General features: G+C 35.1%; 2 protein-coding genes across 8 annotated transcripts; one reads left to right on the top strand and one right to left on the bottom strand.

Annotated features, from left to right (window-relative positions):
• Positions 1-293: 293 nt before the first annotated feature.
• Positions 294-6,512, top strand: LOC112784942 (anaphase-promoting complex subunit 7). Of its 2 annotated transcripts, XM_025828314.3 has the most exons (18): positions 294-454; positions 573-641; positions 757-807; positions 1,214-1,348; positions 1,459-1,521; positions 1,799-1,914; positions 2,184-2,268; positions 3,065-3,124; positions 3,323-3,368; positions 3,668-3,741; positions 4,120-4,170; positions 4,300-4,500; positions 4,582-4,626; positions 4,741-4,834; positions 4,951-5,096; positions 5,175-5,404; positions 5,756-5,816; positions 6,144-6,512. In XM_025828314.3, exons 1-18 carry the CDS (start codon positions 386-388, stop codon positions 6,228-6,230), a joined length of 1,683 nt encoding a protein of 560 aa, XP_025684099.1. In that variant the 5' UTR covers positions 294-385; the 3' UTR covers positions 6,231-6,512. The 2 variants fall into 2 exon arrangements, with proteins under 2 accessions (XP_025684099.1, XP_072086475.1); XM_072230374.1 differs by lacking the exon at positions 573-641.
• Positions 6,513-6,751: 239 nt separating this feature from the next.
• Positions 6,752-12,266, bottom strand: LOC112784941 (uncharacterized). Of its 6 annotated transcripts, none has more exons than XM_025828312.3 (17): positions 11,809-12,266; positions 11,480-11,553; positions 11,274-11,355; positions 10,890-11,039; positions 10,730-10,807; positions 10,526-10,630; positions 10,303-10,369; positions 10,158-10,219; positions 9,684-9,823; positions 9,471-9,597; positions 9,245-9,359; positions 8,936-9,024; positions 8,536-8,619; positions 8,111-8,464; positions 7,505-8,014; positions 7,350-7,409; positions 6,752-7,076 (listed from the first exon to the last, which is right to left on the bottom strand). In XM_025828312.3, exons 2-17 carry the CDS (start codon positions 11,515-11,517, stop codon positions 6,996-6,998), a joined length of 2,142 nt encoding a protein of 713 aa, XP_025684097.1. In that variant the 5' UTR covers positions 11,518-11,553; positions 11,809-12,266; the 3' UTR covers positions 6,752-6,995. The 6 variants fall into 6 exon arrangements, with proteins under 6 accessions (XP_025684097.1, XP_025684098.1, XP_029152542.1 ...); XM_025828313.3 differs by having other exon boundaries at positions 11,274-11,352; positions 11,809-12,231; XM_029296709.2 differs by having other exon boundaries at positions 11,274-11,352; positions 11,480-11,560; positions 11,809-12,208.
• Between the last annotated feature and the right edge of the window lie 13,305 nt (positions 12,267-25,571).

Below are 25,571 nucleotides of genomic sequence, written 5' to 3'. Positions count from 1 at the left end.
TATATTAAATGCATAAAAAATTATTATTATATTTTTAAAATACACTTTTAGAGATATAATTAACTAAATTCAAAAATAAAATAAAAAAAAATTATACGACAAATTAATATCGAGTCGGATATTGATTTTTAATTAATTATTTTATAATAACACAAAATTAAATATGAGAAATATTTAAAAGTTAATAAAATTATTATTTTTAATTAACTATTTTTTTTTGTTTAATAATTTAACAGCATATTTTTAATCAATATTTTAAAATATTATTTAGTTATTTACATTGAATCAAACCCTTTAGCGAGTAAAAGAAAAAGAGACTTCAAAAACAAGAGCGCGTTGAGTTGAGGCTCGCTACCACTGACGAAATCGAGCTCAGATCACAACAATGGAAGTTCCGAAGGATCAAATCGCCACTCTCCTCGACTATGGCCTCCATAACTCTGCTCAGATGCTTGTAAAATTTCTTTCCCGTCGTCCTCCCCCCCTTAGAAATTTGCATATAAAAGTGGTTACTTTTTTCATATTTTGATTTCTGTCTCGACGTTGTAATCCGAAGTTGGTGTTTTGAACAGAGTTGTTTTCTTGTTTCTTCACCCGCTGCAAATACTGAATCCGCCCCCCACCTCAAAGCTGAGAGCTTGGTCTCTGCAAATTTCAAGTTTTCTAATTTTTTTTTCTCTCCATATAGTTATTAAGTTTTCAATCTTCTAAAACGTTTATTGAAGTTGTTTACTTGCTTTCTTATCCATTTTTCAGGTGCTACTTGGTGATTCATTCTTCCGTGAGAGGGAGTATCGTAGAGCTATTGTAAGAGACGCTTTCCTATATCAATCCCGCCACTTTACCAACAGCATTTCTACCAACATCTGCCAACTTTTATTTATAACTGTTTAATGGAAGTGTCTTTGTGGATGTGTCTAATAAAAATATCTTTTTATGGGTGTGTTTAATAGAAGTGTTTTTATAGATATATTCTCTGGATGTGTCTCTTTATATATGTGTTTAAAATATAATAATTAATTATTGTTGGCAATAAGTTGGTAAATAATATGTTGGTACCCTATCCTTTTCTTTCCTATATATATCTTTCTTCGTTTTTTGTGTGTGGTTAGATGTTGGAAGTTGAAACCATTTCTTGTTGATTGTTTCTATTCAAAGCATTTTAGAAATGGAGGGAAGTTGTGAACTCAAAATCTATTATGTTGATGAACAGCATAGCTACAAGCAAGCTTTGCAATACAACAAGATGGTTCCCAAACAGAACGTGCAACTATCCCGGAGTTCAATACCATCAAACAGGTCGCCGTCTCCAAATTCTTGCAATGCATCAGGAATCAACGAGAATGAGGTGAGGCAGAGTGCAAAAACCACCCCCCCCCCCCCGGCCTGTGGCCATGCATGTTGATTTTGCTTTTGACTTTTGCATGTAGATTATTTATGGAGTTTTATTTTCAACAGGTGAAATTCAAAATTGCATCTTGCCACTGTTTCCTGAATGAGAACAAAGCAGCTCTAGTTGAGGTTTGTTTGTTCTCTAACTCTGTCCTTTCTACAAACTTTGTGTATGAGTTGCTCACTAAAAAATCCTGTTTGAGGTGAAGGAATGTCTGTTTTCAATTTATGGAGGGATTTACTACGTAGATAATGTCCGTTAAATTACTATACTACTTTGTATATTTTGTCGTCTCTGAATCTGGCATTTTTCATTCAGAAACAAGGCATATGAAATTCTGCATTAGATAATAGTTTGTTTTCAATTTTTTTGAATCCTTATTATTGGTTTTGTCACACATTACAGATGGAAGGAATTCCGTGCAAAGCTAGAAATCTGCCAATGAATTTGTTATTAGGGAAGCTTTATCGAGTATCTAGACATAGTAGAGCTGCTGTTGCTATTTACAAAGAATGTCTAAGGTCTGTAAATTAAGTTCCATACAGAATGAATGGGACGAGGTTTGTGTGTTCTCTTAAAGCTCATGTATCATTTGCGTTTCGAATCTCCTTTGTAATTTGTGTTTTAACATGAAGTAAGCTAGTGATTGAAAGCATTTGTGATATTGTAGCATTTCCTACTTTTTAAAAATTTTTGCTTCCTCTATGAGCATTTTCATCTTTTATATGATGTATAATTAATTCAATACTGCATATTAGATTGATCTTCTTTGTTATTGTCCTTTTGACAGACATTGCCCTTATATGCTTGAGGCTATTACAGCTTTGTCAGAATTGGGATCTTCTGCAAAGGACATCATTTCATTGTTTCCTCAGGTTTGTTTATGAAAGAAGAAAGTTCATGTAGCTTAAGCTAAATACAGATTTAGCACTTGACCATATTGTTTTTATATTTATTTTGTGGTAAAGAGATGGGAAAACTGCTAATCTAAATTTGAGCAATATCCTATGTATTCCAGTAAGTGCTCTTTGATTGTTAATTTTATGTCATGGTGACCTTTATAGATTCTTATTTTTGTGCATCTAAGAATGAGTTACTTGGAGCTAACTACTCTCATTTGACTACCTTAACTAGCAGGATGACATTTCTTCTGTATGTTTACTTGTAGCAGATTTATTGATTAAGTAATACTATATGTTGTTTTACCATACGAAATTATGGCATTAAACTTACAGCTTCCTTGCTGGTAGACAAAGCTGATTTGGAATTATCTTTCATTCCACGGCATAACTTGTATCTATGCTTCATATTCATCTAGAGTTTGCTCCCTTGGTTGGATCCTGTCCAATTTTTTCGGTTGCTAGACCCATTGTTAAAAAAGCCTACTTTCTTATGATTACGAGATTTATTCGAATATGAAATCCAATCCGCTGATCCAACTTGATTGTTATTCATTGTTGTTACCATATACCTTATGGTCTCTTTTAAAATATGAAAAGATGTTGGTCGATCTATAAAATTTCATTTTATTTACAATTTGAGAACCTTCAAATATTATGATTAATTTGGAAACATTTTTCAGAATCTTAGTAGAAGTGGAAGAATGCCATTTCATTTTATTTACAATTTGAGAACCTTCAAATATTATGATTAATTTGGAACATTTTTCAGAATCTTAATAGAAGTGGAAGAATGCCATTTGATCATATTGACTCAACTCGTTGGCTTCAAGTAAGTTGTACAATGTTAGCTCAAATCCTTATTTGGTACTGCACTTCAATGTTCTTGCTGCCATGTAACAGTATATAGGGATTCCATTTTATTATAAGCCTCTAAATTTAATAAAAGGAGTTCTTGTTGACTAACGAGATGAATGCTAGTGAGTCTAGACCAAATTAAATTTGTTTTCTTCTCTATTCATTCTTGCAGCGGTATGTTGAAGCTCAGTGTTGCATGGCTTCAAACGATTACAAAGGTGTGCTATTTTATTTTATCCTTTTATGAAATTTTGATTCATGCTTCCATGTTGGAGCTGAAGGGTCTCATGTTTCACAATATAAACTTTGGCCCAGTTTATGTAACCCAAAATAATAAACTTGTGTCTATACTGTTTTCTTGTATAGAAACTCAATGCAATGGCTTTTATGTTTTCTTGTCTTGATCAAACCTGTTATACAAAAGGGAAAATTCATATATGTTTATAGTTTAGTTCTCGGCTTTTACATGTGATTTCTGTCTCATGCTTGCAGTTTTACTTTGTTCCCAATGTTGCAGGTGGCTTGGAAATCTTTGCAGATCTTTTACAGCGTTTCCCAAATAATACACACTTACTGCTTGAGATGGCAAAGGTTAGATTTGCTGCATTCTATAGCCTTTCTACCCTGCAGATTATGCATCTTTTTTCACTTTTTTACTTTTTAGGTTCTATTTTTGGAAAGAGTGGCTTTCCAAAATGACATGTAAAGACAGTTCTTCCTTTAATAACTTGACAAAAAGAAAAAAAAGGCCACTGTGGTGCACAAGCATCTAACATTGTCTAGGAAAAGGCCACACCCAACGGGTGTACAGCCTAACCCTCACAGCTTGAACCTATGATGTTGAGTTCACATAAAGGCAACTCAACTATTACTCCAAGGCTCTGCTTCCCTTCCTTAACTTAATTTTACGTAATATATACTTGAATTGATCACTTGACATGTAAATTCTAATGTATATTGTATATGAAGGTTGAAGCTATTATTGGAAAGAATGAAGAGGCCATTTTGAATTTTGAGAAGGTGAATATCGAATTGTAGTTTATGATCCTGATTTAACACCACTGATTTTTTCCTTGCTTCCCAACCTCCTTATTACATGCATTTTCTAGCTGTAATTATTAATTTATATTGACTATTTTGTGATCACAGGCCCGCTCAATTGATCCATACATCGTAACATACATGGATGAGTATGCAATGCTTCTAAAGCTAAGGTCTGATTATTCAAAGTTGAACAAGTTAGTACATGATTTATTGAATATTGATCCTGCAAGACCAGAGGTTTTTGTAGCTCTATCTGTTTTATGGGAAAGGAAAGATGAGAAAAAAGCTTTATCATATGCTGAGCAGGTGAGTAGTTCTTTCCAAGTGCGGAGGACTGAATTTATCTATTACAATATTGCTTACAATCCACTGGTTTTTTGTAATCAGAGTATTCGGATTGATGAGAGGCACATAACAGGGTATATAATGAAGGTACTAAAATGGTTCTGCATTAGATCAGTTGGGGATCTATTGACCTTATCTATGCTTGTAGAACTTAATTACATCAATTTTACCAATTTGAGTTAACACACTGAGTTTATGCAGGGGAATCTATTATTAACAATGAAACGGGCAGAAGCAGCTGTGTCTGCCTTCCGGGGAGCTCAAGAATTAAGACCTGATATTCGCTCATATCAAGGTTTATTTTATAATCTGAAATATTAAAAGCTGCATGATGCATTTCTTGCCTGCAATGAGACTGCAAAGTGCCAATTATGGAAATACAAACTTTACATGCTTTGACTTGATTTCTAGGTTTGGTTCACACATATTTGGCTCTGTCTAAAATCAAAGAGGCTTTATATGCTTCCAGAGAAGCAATGAAGGCAATGCCTCAATCAGCAAAGGCTTTAAAGTTAGTAGGCGATGTGCATGCCAGTAACACTGGTGGCAGAGAAAAAGTAAGTTATCAGCTCTTTTAATTTAAAGTCTCTGGATACTACTATATCAATATCTTTGTGACATTTAATGTGATATAGGCAAAAAAGTTCTACGAGTCTGCTTTAAGGCTGGAACCTGGTTACCTTGGAGCTGCACTAGCATTGGCTGAACTCCATGTTATTGAGGGCCGGAATGGAGATGCCGTATCTCTGCTTGAGCGATACCTTAAAGACTGGGCAGATGACTCTCTTCACGTGAAACTGGCTCAAGTTTTTGCTGCCACTAATATGCTGCAGGAGGCGTTGTCACATTATCAGGCTGCATTAAGGTTTGTTTCGTCCTAAATGCATAGGTCAATATGTAAATTCTGCATTTTATTTCTTGTTTTTTCTTTTTAGATGGCGCTTTAATGTTGTAACAACGGTGGGATAACTGGGAGAAGTGTGCTGTGATTTTTCTTAATGATATATGGATTTGGATTGTGATGTTCCTTGATACATAAATTTGGCATTTTAACAAACTCTTCCTCCCCATGCTTAACATTGCAGGTTCTCTATAGTTGACAATTGATGCTATGACGCTATTTTCGGATATTTATAATGATTGATTGTGATGCATGCCTTTTTCATCATGATTAAATTTGATTAAATTGTTCTTCTTACCTTCACATATTTGGCAGGTTAAACCCTCAGAACGAAGCAGCAAAACGAGGTTTAGAGCGTTTAGAGAAGCAGATGAAGGTTTTCTTTTATTATTATTATTATTATTATTATTATCTGTAAATAGTCTCACTAATCACTATTAACATGATATATAATAGGACACAGTGGTTTTGTTTGGTCCATGTAACTGACTTTATTTAGTGAGATAAGACTTTTTTGTTGTTGATTCTTTTGTTCATTATATATCTCTACTAATTACACACAGCTTTGAAAATCATTCCTGCTGCATTGTGTTAGTTTTTATATCTGAAATAGATGCATGTTCTAATCCAGAATTATATTAATCTGAAGATATTTTAAGGGTCTGAATGAAGTTAAAATTTGTAATTCTGCATCCTTTTGTAGGGAGTAGATCCCGATGCACCAGAAGATGATGAAGACAATGATGTCGAAGATGCAGATGGAGATCAAGATGATGCTGAACTTCTGTGAGGACCAGTGTCCAAAGGAAGTCAATTATGGTGAGAAAAAGTACCCTTGGAAATATAGTTTAATGTAGAGAGTTGCATGGAACCAAGTCTTTCACATCAGAACACACAGCATGAATACACTCTAAATTATGTGGTGCAATTCTATGTCAATGATGTCTCTGATGGAAGCTTATTGTGTTATACCTCATTGTAAAATCATTTCTGTCCCGTCGCATTATTCTGTATCTATATTGTTTTATTCACAAATCATAGTGAGAGTAACATCTTTATTCATTGGTGCCCATTATTGTCTCCTCTCCTCTATACTCTTAGTATTAAATTAAACACTTCAATCTTATTTTTTAATGTTTTTAGCTGAATAAAAAAAATAGAATATAATCCATGAAAATTAAATTCCCTCTTCAACGTAGTTATCAATGACTTATTTAATTTTTCCGATTAACTTTTTTCTCCACCTTCTAGAAGTTAAATATTCCTAATAATGATTAAAGTAAATAAAATAGCCAGAAATAAAAGAAGAGATGACACATGCAACTTTTCCATGATATTTTTTCTTCGGCTCTAGTGTTAACAAAAATCTGTTCCTATAAAGGACTGTGGAAGATGAATTCACCAAGTCAAACATGTACAAATCCAATCTTAGGAGCCGAATTCTAATTCTTCCATTAACTGCGCCTTTGCTGGGGCTCAAGTCTCATGCATACCTTTATAAGATGCACCTTTCCTGAAATTCATTACCAACATTAAACACCAAATTACCTTTTCACTACACATGGAAAGGTTTCCTAGGAGTCGGTGCTCGATTTTCCATTGATTGCAGTCTCTGCTTGAGATGAAAAACTTCAACCTGTGTAGTTCGAAACAAGGTGGTGACATGTTTGAACAAGACCAAGGAAGAATGATGAAATATTTTAAAGCATAATGGCACTGGGAACTTCAGTACCATCAGCAGCTTAACTCCCTAAATTATACTTTCTCCACTCATTTTTATCTGTTATTGTAACATTTTGCATCCAGATATGCTAATTTGATGTACCAAAAAGAGATGGAATATTTCTGAAAACAGAATAATAAGTTTATCAAATGAAAGTGGTAGTGCTAATCAGTTGCAAGGATGTACCTGTAATTGGAATGCCCTGGCTCTTTCTCCTTGAAGAACTCCTCTTGTTGAGTGCAACTCCTAATAAAAATAAATAATAAAACAAAATAAAAATTCAAAAAATAAAAGACAGTTGCATACAGCACTTCCATCAAATAAAGCTCTTCCATATATACCTTCTGTGTATCATCTAAAACAGCTTTGAGGAAAGCTACATCATGCTCAAGCCTTACATTATCAGAGTGAACAATGTTGGAGAGGCTATTAGCCTCTTCATGGGCTAACTCTACACTAGCCAGCTTCTCTCTCAGTAATTCCATCTCCTTCAGTGTATCAGATAATTTCTTATCCATCTCCTGCCGGCTTTTGAGAGCTGATGCTAAACTTTTATCAATAGCTTCTTTGCTCGCCAATGCAGCTGCTAATTGTCCCTCTAGAATACCATTTTTCCTTATTAAGGTGGCCACTTTAGCTTCGTAATAATTATAGATGTTTGGAGGAGTGCACAGCGATCCGGATTTGCTGTTTTCAGTGACCGACACATCATCACTTTCTAAGATAAGGTTCCCAAAGATTTGATTCGGTTGATTTGAACTTCCAGATACCATCACATGTTCATCCATATTGACCTTCATGCCACTTATCTGATTTCCATGGTCATTTTGATTTTTCCTGTGTTCTGCTGCCTTTAAGTGTATAACAAAATTGAAATTGAAATAGTTATTATACAAGCTGCATTATACAAGCTAAAATATTCTCCAAGTCAAAATATCTTTTTTCACCTGAGGAAATGGACTTTCATCTTCAGAATTCTTGTCAATCCTAACATCTGCATTGTATTCTTCGTCATGATCGAATTGCCTGCGAAGGGAAATGTTGGTTGGGATAGAATTTGAATCTTGTACAAGCAAGGATTCTGAAAGGGATTTCCTTCCAGAACCATGTTCAATTGCAGATGCCAGATTTTGTCGAGCAACAGAATCAATCAGAAGATGAGAAGGATCATTCTTATGCTGTGAGGCCAATCCGATGGATGATGACCGCTTTCCCGGTAGTATAGAACCTGGACCTTTAGCAGGAACAGAGCGTTTTGCCAAGGTAGTTGCTTCATTCTTTTCTGTTATCAGCACTTCCACCTGTCGTAATCATGGATAAGTTAGTTGAACCACAATTAACTTGACAGTAAACATTCGCGTTTTTGTCATACCTGATTTGATGGCTCTTTTTTAGATCCTCCAAATGCAACAAGAAAATCCTTTTCCTTATGCTGCACCAGTACCAGGCTAAAACCCTGATAATGTAACATATATCATAAACACTCTTTCATATTTAATCACTATATCTCAGGATATGCACTATATTCCACCACATTGAAACAAATTTGTTATAGCCACAAATAGCTAAATTTAACAAATTAAGCAAAACCACAGTTAAATCACTAGTCAAACAAAAAAAAACAGTAAATTTAAACTCAAAGGTTATAGTTGAAAATCATGGATGTTTTTCCTATCTATACATAGTTACCAGTGATCAATGTACTCATACAAATAAATAATTCAAAAATTATACAGAGAAATACGACTGTGACAAGAAAAAAGAAAGCTCGCCTTATTGATAGTGATAGAAGATGGCGGTGATGCAATTGCCACAGACCATTCAGATTTTATAACATCATATATCAGAGTCTCACCATGCCCTACAGAATATAAAGGGAAAATAGAAATTTGACATGAAATAGAATAAGAGAATTTTCTACAGCAAATATAAAGCAGGAAAAGAAGTAGTATGAGCAATGAAGTAAAACTAATTGCAGAAAGCAAATATGCCGTGATATCTAAATCTACTCAGAATGCAGTGATATATAAATCAACTGAGAATGCTTACTTCCCAGAGTGACCTAAAAGATTAAAACTTACGTTTCTTCCTGCTTCCACCCCCTGTGATATACCATTTACTGCCACAAAGAACGCCACAGCAACCAGCTCTAGGTGTTGGATGGAAACCACGTATCTTTATTCTTGACCATGCCATCTGAGGGAAGAAGAAGAACATATATTTTCATCAAACTGTATGAATATTATAAACATCCCAGGAATCAGGAAGTTCGGCTACATAATAATGCCATATAGAAAGCTCACGTACTGTTTCGAAGTCAAGTGAATATAAGTCATTCAATGTCCTGGATTTTGATGTTCCTCCAAATACCAAAAGATTTTTTCCATCATGAAGAGCTGCAACATGGTTGAATCTCGGAGAAGGTGCTGTTCCCCTGGAAGTAGTCACATTAGTCTAAATTTTCTTTTCAAACTGCATTGTTACCAGAAGAAACTCATAATGAAGCCTAAACACACTTACGTGCAATGAAGTGGAAGCCATGTCAAGGACTTGAGATCAAACATATGTAGATCATTCAGTTTCCTCCTTTTTGTATCTTCTCCTCCAAACAATATTAAGGCACCGCTTGCCCTGACAACAGTGTGGCCACTGCGAGCACACTGCAAAAAGTTGAATTAATCAGTACTTCACTACTTCCTAGAGATATTTCAGTGTAAGAAAAATTATTTTTACATACTTTCATTAAATTTTATTTCTAAACTTTAATGTGAAATTGTTTAATCTCATGTTTTCCCATACAATTTTGTGTAAACCTGATAATTAAACAAAGGCATTCTTCCACTAAGTTGCAATTCAAAATTAGAATGATTTTCATAACAGATTTAATTGATACAGATGTATTATCACGATTCATTATGTGGTAATGTGATGAGCAAGATTTTTAGATTGTAATTTGGTAGCAAGACCAAACAAAGACCAAGTGTAACTTTCTACCGGTATGTCTCCCTTTGCTTCCATGAGCGACCAGCACTCCGTCTCGGTATCAAATGCCCATACTACAAAAAGTAAAAGAATAATCAGAAAATTTCCACAACATGAACCAGGAGAAAGGTATACAAGTTAAAAGGATATGCTGTACCGGAAATTTTGTCACTTCCAGGGTCAGTTTTCCCTCCAATGAGGAGTGCCTTTTTCCCCCAAGAAACCTGATCAAATTATCATCAACCACAAAAAAGGTGAGAGAATAACCAAATCATTGTCAATCATTTTTAAAAGACTTAAAAGTGAAGCATTAATATAAAAACAAAGTGAAGCTCAACCAGAAAAGCATAAAGCAGTAATAACAGGTTAGAGTAAAGTACCAAACTATGACCCTTGCATGCTGGAATCTTCAGTGGGAGACTACTTGGTGACAAGTAGAGCTTTGATGATGCTGTTGTCCATGAAAATCTATCAAAATTTAGCACCTGAAAATAAAATGAACTTTGCACGATGAACTAACCAACAATTGATTTATGCCAACACTGATCCTATCCATTTCCAAAACAAGAAAAAATTTCCCGTACCTGCACATCATCTAACAATCCGCTTCCAGATTCACCACCAACCACTATCATCTTATTCTCAATCACAGCTGCCGCATGCTATTCACAAGAAAAAGAACATTTCAATTGTTTGCTACAAAATAGAAGTCATAAAATTGAAACAAGAAACAAAATTACATACATAAGATCTAGGAGTGGGCTTATCCCCTGCAATTGACAACACCATCCAGTTCTCTGAACTGGCTGATGTACAAGTACTCATCTCGGGTGCAGCAGATGGCGAAAACTCAGTTTCCTCAGCATGACCAAGTGTCCCTGCAACCCCATCACCCTGAAAAGAAGCTGACAACTTTAAGGCGTGTTTGGCAACACATTATTTCAGGAAAACAACCGTTTTTTCTTCAAATATCGTTTCAAAAGCTTTTGACTATTTTAAAAACCTAAAATAAGCTACCCCACTTCAAACATAATCCATAGTGGCCACATTCACTTCCTCAAACTCAATCCTACACAAGAAATGAAACTGAGCTCAATCCTACACAAGAAATGAAACTGAGAAACCTACATTGGAGTTTCCATTTCTCTTGGGGTGTCTTATGGGACTTCTAGTTCCCTGGGGAGTATCAGAAAGCTGCACCTTCAATCTGCTGAAAAGAACACCCACATATCGCAAACCTCAAAATCAGAAAGGACTAGTTGTTCCCTTCAATGGAATGCAACGGAAAAAAGATCATACTTTAGAAGGGGAAAAAACAAAGAATGAATATTCACCTGCCAAGTTTCATGCGCCTGCGAGAGAACCCAAACATCTTCAAAGCTCAAAGCACGGATGAGGAACCAGGCACCTGAACACTGAGTGAATCAGAAACACAAAATGAAGAACAAACCCTAAGGGGGAAAAAATCCACAAATGGGGTAATCACATTATCCTGAGTGTCAGAGAGTAAAAGCCAAAAGGAACCAAGCTTGTTCCTTTACACTTTCCCATAAAACAAGTACTATTCAGCTTGCAGAATCAGAGTCAACCCTCAACTTTTTTGAGTTATTATTGCTAAGAAAGAACAGTAAACTTATTAGTTATTACTGATAAGAAAGCTCACCGAAATCCAGAGACAAGAGCAAGAGTAAAACCAGAAACAGCTCTTTGGTTCCCGGAAAAGAGAAAAGGGAAACTCCAAAATAGTTCAGAAAATGATGGTCCTGTTAGTAATATGGAAACTCCAACCGAAATAAAATCAAACAAAAACAGAGTTATATGTCGTAACAGGAAATGGAAGCGGTAAAGTAAAAAGGGCAGAGAAAAAACAAAAACATCACAAAGAAGGCATGAGTAGGACAGAGGATATGATGCGCATGTTAGCAAGCAACACTTTGGAGCAACTTCTTGTCTTTTTGTGAGTGTGTTGAGGTCATTGTATCGTACCGTAGGATCTGCTATTTGGTACGGTGGTCGATTCTAGGATACGCCTCAGCGTAAACACTAGAAATGACCGTTGGTTTGAATGAAGTAATAATGGATGCACAAAGATGAGTGGTGAAGTGCTTAATCATTAAATCTGGTTTTCTCTTTGATTGGAGATCGAAAGGAAATAGATCCTCTCCAATACTTGAGGAAATGAGTGTGATATTTTACCATTAATTTTATAAGTGGGGTCAAAATTAAATATAAGAGAGAGTGTAATGAAGGGTGAGAGATCATAATTGACACTATCCAATTTTTTTTACTGGAGAGAATTCACTCCCGAAATTGAACTCTCGTCGTGGGTGGTTCAAATTTCAAAATGTTAAAATAAATAGTGGGATTAATTTACCTATATGTTGTAAAATAAATAAATAATAAAGAGAAATAAATATAAAATAGAGAAATATAAATATACTTTTATTTCACTATAATATAAGTAGTTTATCTATTTACTAATATTATAATATTATAGTTTGAAATTACAGAAAAATAAAAGAGAGAATTTATTAGAATGTATAAAGAGAAGAATATTATAGTAAAAGAGAGAGAAGGAAATGTTTTTATTGTTGTTGTATCTTCCTTCTGCATCAGGTCATGCCTATTTATAGGCGTATAAAAGTATTGATATTTGGTTTCATTAATTTTATTTTATATTGAGAAACTGAATTCTCATCCTGGGAAGAGTAAACCGTTCATTAAATGGGCATCCACATCACCAGGTTTATCTTAACACTCCTCCTTGGATGACCATTTAGGAATATGCCTCGTTAAAACCTTACTAAAGAAAAATCCAGTGGAAAAAAACTTTAGTGAAGGAAAAAGAGTACAATATCCTTTGTGATGGAACTGCCTCATTAAAAACCTTGTCAAGAAAAATCCAATGGAAAAAATTTGACCCAGAGAAAAAGAGTACAGTCTTCCCCTCTTGCCGACATCATTTAATGTCTCAAAATCGGCGCATCCCAATCTCATGTACCAAATCTTTCAAAGGAGGATTTTGGGAGTGACTTTGTAAATAAATCTGCCAAATTATCACTTGAGCGGATCTGTTGGATATCAATTGTCCCTTGATTTTGAAGATCATGAGTGAAAAAAAGAAATTGGGAGAAATATGTTTTGTTCTATCACCTTTGATATATCCGCCTTTAAGTTGAGCAATACATGCTATATTATCTTCAAACAGGACAGTTGGAGCTATCTTATGATCAATCAGTCCAAATGATGACAGAATATATTGGATCAAACTCTGGAGCCAAAAACACTCGCGACTTGCTTCATGAATCGCTAGTATTTCGGCATGATTAGAGGATGTTGCAGCAATCGTCTGTTTCGTGGACCTCCATGATATAGCTGTTCCACCATATGTAAACAGGTATCCTGTTTGAGATCTCCCTTTATGTGGATCAGACAAGTAGCCAACATCTGCATAGCCAACTAGTTGTGACTTGGATCCATAGGGATAAAACAATCCCATATCAACCGTTCCATGAAGATATCGAAAGATTTGCTTGATTTCGCTCCAATGTCTTCTGGTTGGAGAGGAAATATACCTTGCTAGTAAGTTCACAGTAAATGATATATCGGGTCATGTATTATTAGCAAGATATATTAGCGCTCCAATGGCACTAAGATATGGTACTTTTGGACTAAGGATATCTTCATTTTTTTTCTTTAGGACGGAATTGATCCTTCTCCACATCCAAATATCTTACGATTATAGGGATACTCAAGGGATGTGACTTATCCATATAAAATCTTTTCAAGATCTTTTCTGTGTATGTTGTTTGATGAATAAAGATCCCATTTTTTATATGCTCGATCTGCAGGTTGAGATAAAATTTAGTCCTTCCAAGATCTTTCATCTCAAACTCTTCTTTTAAAGTTTTTATAATTGTTGGAATCTCTTCAGGAGTCCCAATGATATTTAAATCATCAACATACACAGTAATTATAATGAACCCAAATGCAGATTTCTTTATGAAAACACATGGACAGATATCATCGTTCTTGCAATTTAATTGAGTATAACCCTTGCGAATATTCATTGGATGGTTTAGATATCTTTAGTCCTTCAGGGACTTTCATATAGATATCCCGATCTAATGAGCCGTATAAATAGGCTGTTACCACATCCATTAAATGCATATGCAGTTTATGATATGCAGATAAACTGACCAAATAACGCAATGTTATCGTATCCACTACAGGGGAATACGTTTCTTCATAATCTATATCGGGCCTCTGTGAAAAACCTTGTGCTACAAGTCGAGCTTTGTAGCGTACAACTTCATTTTTCTCATTTCGTTTTCTCAAAAATACTCATCGGTATCCAACAGGTTTTACATCTTCTGGTGTATGGACTACAGGTCCAAAGACTTCACGTTTTGCAAGTGAGTCTAACTCAGCCTTCATGGCTTCTTTCCATTTTGGACAATCATTCCTTTGTCGACATTCTTCGACTGATCTTGGCTCAAGATCCTTACTTTCATGCATGATATTTAATGCCACGTTATATGCAAATATTTCATTGACAATTGTCTTATTTCGGTCCCATTTTTCTCCTGTAAAGACAAATTATCGTGATCTCATCATTTTCACAATTTTCAGGTACCTGAACGTCTTCTGGCGTTAAAACTATATCAGAATTTTGGACAATTACAAGTGTCTCTACTATGTCTTTTTCAACAGGAATAGTATTTACCTCTTTTCTCTTTCGAGGATTTTTGTCTTTGGAACCGACAGGCCTGCCACGCTTTTGGCGTGTATTTGCTTCGGTGGCAATTTATCCAACTGGGACATCAATTCAAATTGGGGCATTTTTCGCTGGTATATACGACTTGGTTATCCTCTTTGTATCAGAAAATGCATCAGAAAATTCATTTGCTATTCTTTGCAAATGTATAATCTTTTGAACTTCTAGTTCACATTGCCCTGATCGAGGATCTAAATGCATCAAGGATGATGCATTCCAATTAAGTTCCTTTTCAGGAAACTTATTCTCTCCCCCTAATGCTGGAAATTTTGATTCATCAAAATGATAATCCACAAACCGGGCTTTAAATACATCTCCAGTTTGTATCTCAAGATACCTAACTATAGAGGGAGAATCATATCCAACATATATCCCCAATTTCCTTTGGGGTCCCATTTTGGTACGATTAGGTGGTGCAATGGGAACATATATCGCACACCCGAATATTCTTAAATGGGAAACATTTGGCTGTTGGCCAAATGCTAATTGCATAGGAGAGAACTGATGGTAACTCGTTGGCCTCAAACGAATAAGTGCTGCGGCATGTAAAATAGCATGCCCCCAACCGAGGTTGGGAGATTTGTTCTCATAAGTAAGGGTCTAGCAATTAATTGGAGGCTTTAATAAGTGATTCTGCTAACCCATTTTGTGTGTGAACATAAGCTACTGGATGTTCAACACTTATTCCATTAGCCATACAATAAGCGTCAAATGCTTGGGAAGTAAATTCACCAGCATTATCAAGACGAATTGCTTTGATTGGATTTTCTGCAAATTGTGCTTTTAATCGAATAATCTGAGCCAGTAATATCGCAAACGCCAAGTTACGAGAAGATAATAAGCACACCTATGACCATCTCGAAGATGCGTCTATTATGACCATAAAATATCTAAAAGATCCACATGGTGGATGAATAGGTCCACATATATCACCTTGAATCCTTTCTAGGAATGCAGGAGACTCAAATCCAATCTTTACTGGTGATTGCCTTAAAATTAACTTTTCCTGAGAACATGCAGCACAACAAAATTCACTAGATTTAAGAATCTTCTGGTTCTTTAGTGAATGTCCATGGGAGTTTTCAATAATTCTCCTCATCATGGTTGTTCCCGGATGACCTAATCTATCATGCCAAGTTATGAATTCATTTGGGTTAGTAAACTTCTGATTTACAATGACATGTGATTCAATTGCACTAATCTTGGTATAATACAACCCAGATGAAAGTGAGGGTAACTTTTCTAATATAACCTTTTTTTTTAAATCATGAGTTGTGATACATAAATACTCATGATTTTCCTCATCCATTGTTTCAATATGATATCCATTTCGGCGAATATCTTTGAAACTCAACAAGTTCCTCAGAGACTTGGTAGATAATAGTGTATTTTTTATTATAAATTTTGTTCCTCCAGAAAACAAAATTATAGCTCTTTCGGAGCCTTCTATCACATTGCCTGAGCAAATAATAGTATTAACACATTATTCTTTTGGCACAAGATGGGTAAAATATATATCACTTTTGAGAATGGCGTGCGAACTTGCACTATCCGCAAGGCAAATATCTTCACTATATGTCCTTTCCATTCTCTTCAAAGACAAATAATAATAAAATGAGTAGTAATACATGCACAGTCAAATTGAATTCTCGATTAGAATTATTTTTCTAAGAAACACTGTACATAATATTATGTACATAATGTCATATACTGAAATTTTATTTTAAAACTTGACACATTTAATGATTTCAAAATTCATGAACATTAATATTTCATTATTTATATACATCATATCTGAAACTCAAATACATAGAAAATAAAACTTAACAATAAGTTTCATACATGATTTATTTACATGAATACTTAACAATCTCACATATTAAACTATTCCATCATTGATCAAATGACCAATATTTCCTTCAGGATCCTCAAAGAAATCAGATACATCATAATGAGTGGTGAAATTTTCAGCATCATTTGAAACGAAATTTGTTTCCTTTCCTTTGTCGTCTTTTTTCAAAGATGCTTAATAAAGATTGACTAGGTACCTTGGGGTACGACAGGTACGTGACCAATGGCCCTTTCCACTACAACGGAAACACTTATCCTCTGTTGATTTATTTTGCCCAGAGGTTCTTTCTTTATCCCACTTCTGGTGAGATCCTCTCTTGTGAACATAATTCCTTTTCCTTCCATAATTTTTCTTGTTACTAAAACCTCGCCATTTACCTCTTCTGGAGTAATTTGTCGTATTTACTTCAAGAAATGGGACGGCGCCAGCTGGGCGCGCTTCATGATTCTTTAAAAGCAACTCATTGTTGCGTTCAACAATAAGAAGGCAAGAAATTAACTCAAAATATTTTTTAAACCCTTTTTCTCGATACTGCTGCTGCAGGAGCACATTCGAGGTATGGAAGGTTGAGAAAGTTTTCTCCAACATATCATGATCAGTTATTTTTTCCCCACATAATTTTATTCGTGAGGTGATTCGAAACATTGCAAAATTATATTCATTTATGGATTTAAAATCCTGCTGATGCAAGTGCGTCAATTCATATCGGGCTTGAGGAAGTATCACCGTTTTTTATGATTGTACCTTTCTTCAAGGTCTTTCCAAAGATCTGCAGGATCTTTTAATGTGAGATATTCATTTTTCAATCTTTCGTCAAGATGACAACGAAGAAAAATCATGGCTTTGGCTTTATCCTTCTGGAATGCATTATTTTCAGCCTTAATGGTATCTCTAAGATCCATTGAATCAAGATGGATTTCAGCATCTAATATCCATGATAAATAATTGTTTCCAGATATATCAAGAGCATTGAATTCAAGATGAGAGAGTTTTGACATAATAAAAATTTGTTACTTGAGTCTTCCTAAAAATTTGATCAGAGTCTCGTGCTGATAACGTGTTGTAAAATAAATAAATAATAAAGAGAAATAAATATAAAATAGAGAAATATAAATATGCTCTTATCTCACTATAATATAAGTAGTTTATCTATTTACTAGTATTATAATATTATAGTTTGAAATCACAGAGAGATAAAAGAGAGATAAAAGAGAGAATTTATTAGAGTGTATAAAGAGAAGAATATTATAGTAAAAGAGAGAGAAGGGAATGTTTTTATTACTGTTGTATCTTCCTTCTGTATCAGGTCATGCCTATTTATAGGCGTACAAAACCATTGATATTTGGTTTCATTAATTTCATTTTATATTGAGAAACTGAATTCTCATCCTGGGAAGAGTGAACCGCCCATTAAATGGGCATCCACATCACCAGGCTTATCTTAACACTATAAATATAATAATAAAATTCTACATTCAAGTCATTTAACCAATAAAATTACTATAACTTAATTTAACTTCATGTGCCACTATTTTTAATAACCTTTTGACTTAACGCACGACTATATATAACTGTCTTTTTTATACGAATTTTTTTTTCAAATTTTTCTGCATTTTTTGCGTACTCTTTTTTTCCTTGGTGTTCTCTGCATTCTCTTCTTTCTCTGTATTCTCTTCATTCTTTGCGTTTTCTTCGTTTACGATCAATACTCTTGATCTGATTTGAAATTTTGAATCAAAATTTTTTAAATCAAACTGTAAAATCAAGTTTGAACAGGTATTTTGTTTTCGAAGACAATGAATGATGCAAGTTCACACTGTCCGTTGAAATAAGACAAATTAGATTATTGTTTTGAAACGAAGTAAGTGAATGAGGTTTGGTTCGAACATTGTTAATGTAGTTCGTTAGTAGTTGATGCTGGTGTAGTTGTTTTGTGTACGAGTTGAATAATTTTGTTTTTCTTTATAAAAATCAGTGTTCATGATTGAAGGTTTGAATTTGAATAGAATGTTAGAGTTTTGAATTGTTTTTCGATAAATCTATTTATGTTACATTTAACGGTAGTTTTGGTGCATTTTAAAACACAATTTGGTGTAATATAGAATTGTTTTTCAGTGCCGTGCTTATAAGTTTTTGGTATTTTTTGTGTCTGTTTATCCTAAAGGTTGGGATGACTTTTAACACACTTGAAGAAGAAGTTGTTGCTGCTTTTTCTTCTCCTTCTCCTTTTTTTTTTATTTTTCTCTTTCATTATCATTATTGTCATCGTTGTCTTCTTTTTTTATGTATAAGAGTTTAAATTCAGAATGCACTGAAATTTCTTAACGATGACGACACACAAACAAACTCAGTTTAAAATAAGTTCAGACTATAAGTACACCTTATTTAAATCTAAAATGCACCGCAATTACTTAATCATGACGACACAAACAAACTCAATTCAAAATAAGTACATACCAAAAGTTTACCTTATTTATATCCGGAATGTACCAAAATTACTTAATGATAATTCAGAGCTCCTCCTCTTCCTTCATCATTATCATCATCATCTTCTTTTTCTTTTCTTATTCATTTTTTTCTTGTTTTATCTTCTCATTTACTCATTTAACAAGAATAAAAAAATCAAACAAAGAAGAAAAGGAACTTATAATGATGCAACATTACTAGGAAGAAGAGGAGGAAAAGAAAAAAACTTAACAACAATAAAAGAACGACGATGAGAAGGAAACACACGAAAAAAAAGAAGGAATGCGAAGAAGAAGAAGGAACCCAAAAAAAAAAGGAGGAGAAACGCGAAGAATAAGGAAAAAGAGAGGAATGCAGGAACTGTTTCATGTAATCAGAGTGTGTATTCACGCTTCATTAATAAAACTTATTTTAATGAGTTTGGACCAACTTGATTAAATTTGATTACCAAAAAGACTTAAATATATAATATAAGTATATAACTGTAAATATAAAAATATTGGAAGACAATAATATCCAATTGTCATAAAGCAAGTTGCATTGTATATTTGTCCCTTTTTTTTATTTGTAAATCATAGTATATACATGGGTTTTATATTTAATTTATACATAATTAAAGTGAGACTCGCGCAATGTGTGGGGTGATAAATTAATAATAGTATATAGTATATTTTAATACGTATTATATTATTTAAAAATTAATTAAAATATATACAAAGCAATATTAAATTTGATGTGTTTTTTTATTTAAAATATCTTGTAATATAAAAATCTTTTATATTGAAGTTGTACAAAGCTGCATCTTTATTTGTTGTTTTTATTTTTGCATTTGTTATAATTGACAAACTTAATCTTTTTTATATGGTGTTTGTACTCCTTTTTATTTTTTATTGTTGTTGAAATTATTTCTTTCTTCTTCCTGTCATATATTCTTGTAGATGCATGATGTTTCTAAAAGGTTGACTCATATACATTTTCTGATCTATTGTCCTTTTTTTATTCCATATCTGTATATATGTTTTTCATCTGAAGATGTGTCTTAGATTTAGTTGCTTTTCTTTCTCATTGATCTCTTAATTTGTATGTTATCATCTAGGTCTGATGACATTAGTGTTGGTGAAGTTGGTTCCTATAATCAATAAAGAATATAAATGAGCAATAAAAATGATGTTTTGGAAAAAAAATAAAATTTTGTTGTATTACCTATTTTATTTGTTGTAATAGTAATTCAGTTTCAGTACTTTTTGTCGAAACAAATGCCTCGGTAATAATGTATCGTTGAGAGGATAGTTAAAATCATTTACTTTGACTTCAAATATAAATATGAGGTTGTATAAATTTTTCAATTGAGATGATGGAGTGTAATTAGATTTAAGGTAGTTGTACCCAATAAATTTTTTTGCTTCTATATCAAACAGTACAAAAATTGTTGTGCCACTTTGATCTAAAACTTTTAATTTAATTTTTAATCTAGAATAATTATTGAACTAGTAATTTATAGGGTTAAGTACGATTTTGGTCCCTAAGGTAGGAGTTAAAAAAATTTTTCTTCCCTGACCTTTTTTTGCCTACAAAATAGTCCCAAAAGTTTAACTTAGTTCAACTTCATGTCAGACATGCAGAAGGTAATGAATGAATTCTTATTCTTTGTGTATGTCTTCATTATTAGTGATTTTACAATGTATTGTGCATAGTTCCTGCTGTCATGTTTGGTACTGTGAATATGATGAATAGTTATTGTCCTTCATAGGGGTATAATCATGTAGTTGCTTTACTTTTCTCCACCAGGGCCTCATCCCTGCTATGCGTGAAGTAAATCCAAGAGCACATCATAGATTTTGTACTATGCACATATGGCAGAACTTTAGAAAACAGTGGGGGGATACAGAATTGAAAATGGCAATGTGGAGATGTGCCAAGGCCACAACCTCTCAAGATTTTAATGCTGTACTGGATAGGATCAAACGGGTTAATCCCCATACTTGGGAGTATCTGAACAGGATCCCTCTAAGTCAATGGAGTAGGTCTGGTTTTAGCGAATACCCAAAGTCTGACAATTACACGAACAACAACTGCAAATTATTCAATTATAGGATCAAGAAAATGAGAGGGAAGCCTATTATAACTATGCTGGAAGAGGTGAGGTGTTATATGATGAGCATCATTGCTAGAAACAAGAAAGTGTTGGTGGGATATAACCGAGTCATCACTCCTGTGTAGCAGAGTAGGCTGGAAAAAGAGAAAAGGGAGAGCAACAAGTGGCGGCCATTTCCCACCGGAGATGATTCTGGAAATGTGTACGAAGTTTAGTGCTTGCCACATAAGGTTATGGTGGATATAGGAAAGAGGACTTGCAGTTGCAGATTTTGGAAACTTATTGGCTTGCCGTGCAGGCATGCATGTGATCCCCTTGCATACCAGAATAGGAGACCAGAGGAACATGCACACAATTGGCTCTCTATGGGGGCATATAATAGCACATACCAGTTCGTCATCCAGCCTGTTCCAAGTCAAGAATACTGGCAGCATGTTGATCTACCTCCTATACTGCACCCAGTGTACAAGAAGCAGATTGGGAGACCAAAGTTGAAAAGAGACAAAAAGAACGACGTCCCAAAAGAACCCACCTCAGATCCTCATAGGGCCCCTAGAAAGTATGGCCCATCACCTGCAAGTATTGCCTAAAGGTAAACCATAGTTCATATGCTTACATTACTTGTGATTTGAATATCCACGTTTATTTTCATGATATATGTATTGTAGACTGGACACAACAGTCGTAGCTGTTCCAAGAAGAAGGAGGCAATGGCTGGGAGTGCTGGAGGACAAAGTTCAAGTCAACACCCAGCTGTGGATGATGAAGAGGAGGCGGCAAGACTAGAGGAGATGTTCTGAGAGAAAACTCTGGAAGCTGTTGAAGCAGTTGAAGCAGCAGCATCTCAGCCCCCGACTGTAAGTCTAGTGATGTATTTTAGAACTTCATTTTACAAGTTGTGTTCAATTATGTCAGTCATATGTGTCTACTGTTGCAGGAGACCACTCTAGTTCCTCAACCCTTTCCTAATCCAGTCATGTCTCCTTCACTTAGGCCACCAACTGCAAAAAGGCCACAAAAGAAAAAGAAGAATCTGAGAAGACCACCGCCAACTAGTCAGCAACCACCATCTGCTCTGGCTAGTGTCAGGCCAACAACACCAATTACTACTAGTCCATCACCCCCGGCTTCTGATGTGCCACCCACTGTGACACCTCAAACCATGCAAACTGCCTCTCAGAGCACTACTTCAAGGTTCATGGACTTCATGCCAACTCCCGCAGTTAGAGGATCAAGCTCAAGTAGGTGGCCGCAGCCAGCCTTCCGTCCACCAGCCAAAAAGGGGTCAACAACTGCACACTTGAAAGAAGGATCAAGCGGAAGCAGCAACTCCACTCCAAATCCATGAAGCAAGCGTCTTTATGTTATGTTTTTTTGTACTGTCGATGGCAGTTTATTTTACAATTGTTGGATATGTCATATACTATACCTTATTTTGATTATATTTTGATTTTCAGTATGGGTGCATAATCGTAGTTGATAACTTATACCTATAACTTGAACATTTCAGTAAGTCAATTACTAAGTACTTATTAGGTTATTTTGCCTGTCTTTCATGTTATTTTGGAGCAGAAACTAAACAAGAATTACAATTGGTAATAGATAATTTTTGCAAGTTACATATCTTATAACACTCCATTTGACATTTCTTGGATTCCATATGTGCACAAATGACCAATTCAGAATCGAGCATGTATATTTTTGTCCTGATCTTACACTAACAACTACTTAGGCTCAAAACCTCCTGAGAATCAGATACACAGTGCACACAACGTTACAAACCACCACCATTGACATAATCACAAGCCAAAACCTAAGTTTACTAACTTCAGCTTCAAACCTCCCTAACCTCATGAGCATCTTCACTTCAGCCTCAGCCTCATTAAAATCTTCCTGCATTTTTCTTTTTGACAGTGCTCTCCTCAAACTCTCCACTGTCCATCGATTTCGTCTACCCAATTTTATATCATACATCAGACTCCTTCAATTGCCATTGAAGTGATCGGATCTCGTCTTGCAAAGTACCAGTTTCGTTCTCTATATCCTTCATCCTTTTTGTCAAGTCCATAATAACTCCGTCCCTCTCAGCAATTGATTTCTCAAGTTTATTAACTTTATCCACCTCCCTCTTTTCTTCAATCCCCAGTACCTCCGTACTGCGACCAATGCAAAGTAACTAGTAGCCATAACCTGCAAACAGAGCAAATCTAATTATTGGACCTGAACGGCAAAGAAATAACAAACGCAAAGGCTGAACTCACCTACATGTATTGACCAAGGGTCTCTTTACCGATATCTTTCAATAACTGAACATCCTGGAATCCTGCGCAACCCTATTTGCCAAGGCACCAAACGGGAACCGGTTACTCTAAACGGATTCTGAACTACCATCTGCTGCAAACCCATGTAAGTGCATCTGTCTTTTCACCCCACTCTTAACCCCTGAAGTAAAAACCAAATCAATATAAGAGAGAACCTCAACCGACCCTTCCAGCGCAGGGATCTTTCTCTTTTTGCCACGACGATGCGCACCAGACTGAGTGGCATCAGCATTGGTCACCTTTTCAATCTTATTCACCGAGACCTCTTTTCCCTCCTTTTTCTTTTCCAAGAATGTCCTCATTTTTGCCGAAGATAAGCTTGGCATTCTTCCACCTACAACAATATAAACACAACAGAAATGTTCAGACAAGAAACAACACAACAGACCAAAATAAAAACCACCAAAACCCTTACCAACATATCCTTTGAAACCTTCAGGGTCATTCTCATATTTTAGAACGTCATCAATACATAAAAACTTCCCAAAAGAGAAACAATCAATCAAATAATCTAATAACAAATCTTCTGCATCGGATCTATTTAACGTTTCCAAAACCTGGATAGGCTCAGGACACCAATACAGAGGAAAATGCTCCCCTAATTCTGAGTCCAAGAAGAACGAATACTCCATCTCACAGGAACAAAGCTTTGCAAATATTTTCTTAAAACTCTTGAAAGAAGATTTATACAACATGAACATAGAACGGCTAGGATAACTACTTAAATTTATCCAGAGGCCCTTGCGGACCCTTTTTGCCTGGAACAGAGAAAAGAAAATATGCAATGTGGGGGCGGTCTCCAGAAAATACATTATACATTCAAAGGTACGAAAGGAATGCCCAGAAATTCGGATGCAACTGTGATGGAGCACAGTTGAGCTGTGTCAACACTGAACACTCAAAATCCATAAAAGGCAGTTTCACACCTAATTCAGTAAATAGATAGGTATATACATAGAAGTAAGCCCAGTCCCCCTTTTTTCACAAACCCTATCCTCTGCTTTACAGGGAAGCAACTCAATCTCAATTCCAGAACCTCCACGAACCCATTTTGCAACATTGAAGATACACAAGCTCTTCTCACTTTGGAGAAGAGAAACACGACATTTAACGTTAGTGTGCACCTATTCGTACAAATCGTCTTTCACTTCTACTATCTCATCCTCTAGTTTTTTCATAGCTAACAACTTGACAGAAGTACAGAAAAAAGAAAGAATCAAAAAAGGACTAACCTTTTGTCACCATCCTCTGCACCTTAGTATATGTCTCCAACACAAACAAAACTAAAGATTGCTAAGGTAAACACCAAAAATAAAAAACAAGATAACAAGCCCTGACCATTAGATCAAAGAAATTGTTCACATGACCAAAGGAACTTAGCAGTCATGATTTCCTCAAAACAATATCCCACTAACATTTATTGCAAACATGCCTTGTTGGTTCCCAGGGACATTAAATGCGCACTAAAAAAATTACAAAAAGATGAGTGGTTGTTGACAAGTCAGCAAGTTGGCATCATGTTGAGCTTGGGGGCTGGGACGCAAGGAAAATGGGTATAACGTTGGATACTTAGACAAAAGCCCAACTTACTACCGACATCTGCAAGTCAAGTTTAGGGGCTATGATTCGTACCTCAGTACTCGGATCGATGTTATACCTCAAACAGGCCAAGTCAAACGTCAGTTGCACTAAGCATGAGAGATCCTAGTCATACCTCGGTTCCTATCCCAGGAATTTTGAGATCATGCGCACTCGCCCAAACATAAATAAGATGTTGCGATTAACTGATAAGGGGACAAATACACACACAAAAAACATAGCTAGGAAAATCACTAATATAGCTAATTCTTGATCACGAACTGACTTAAGCATTGGAGTCATTTTTGCAGGTTTTTCATATTGCTCGGACGAGGAA

The sequence above is a fragment of the Arachis hypogaea genome, chromosome 20 (genome assembly GCF_003086295.3).
Source record: "Arachis hypogaea cultivar Tifrunner chromosome 20, arahy.Tifrunner.gnm2.J5K5, whole genome shotgun sequence".
Taxonomy (NCBI): domain Eukaryota; kingdom Viridiplantae; phylum Streptophyta; class Magnoliopsida; order Fabales; family Fabaceae; genus Arachis; species Arachis hypogaea.
This window is presented reverse-complemented; position numbering and strand designations above follow the sequence as displayed.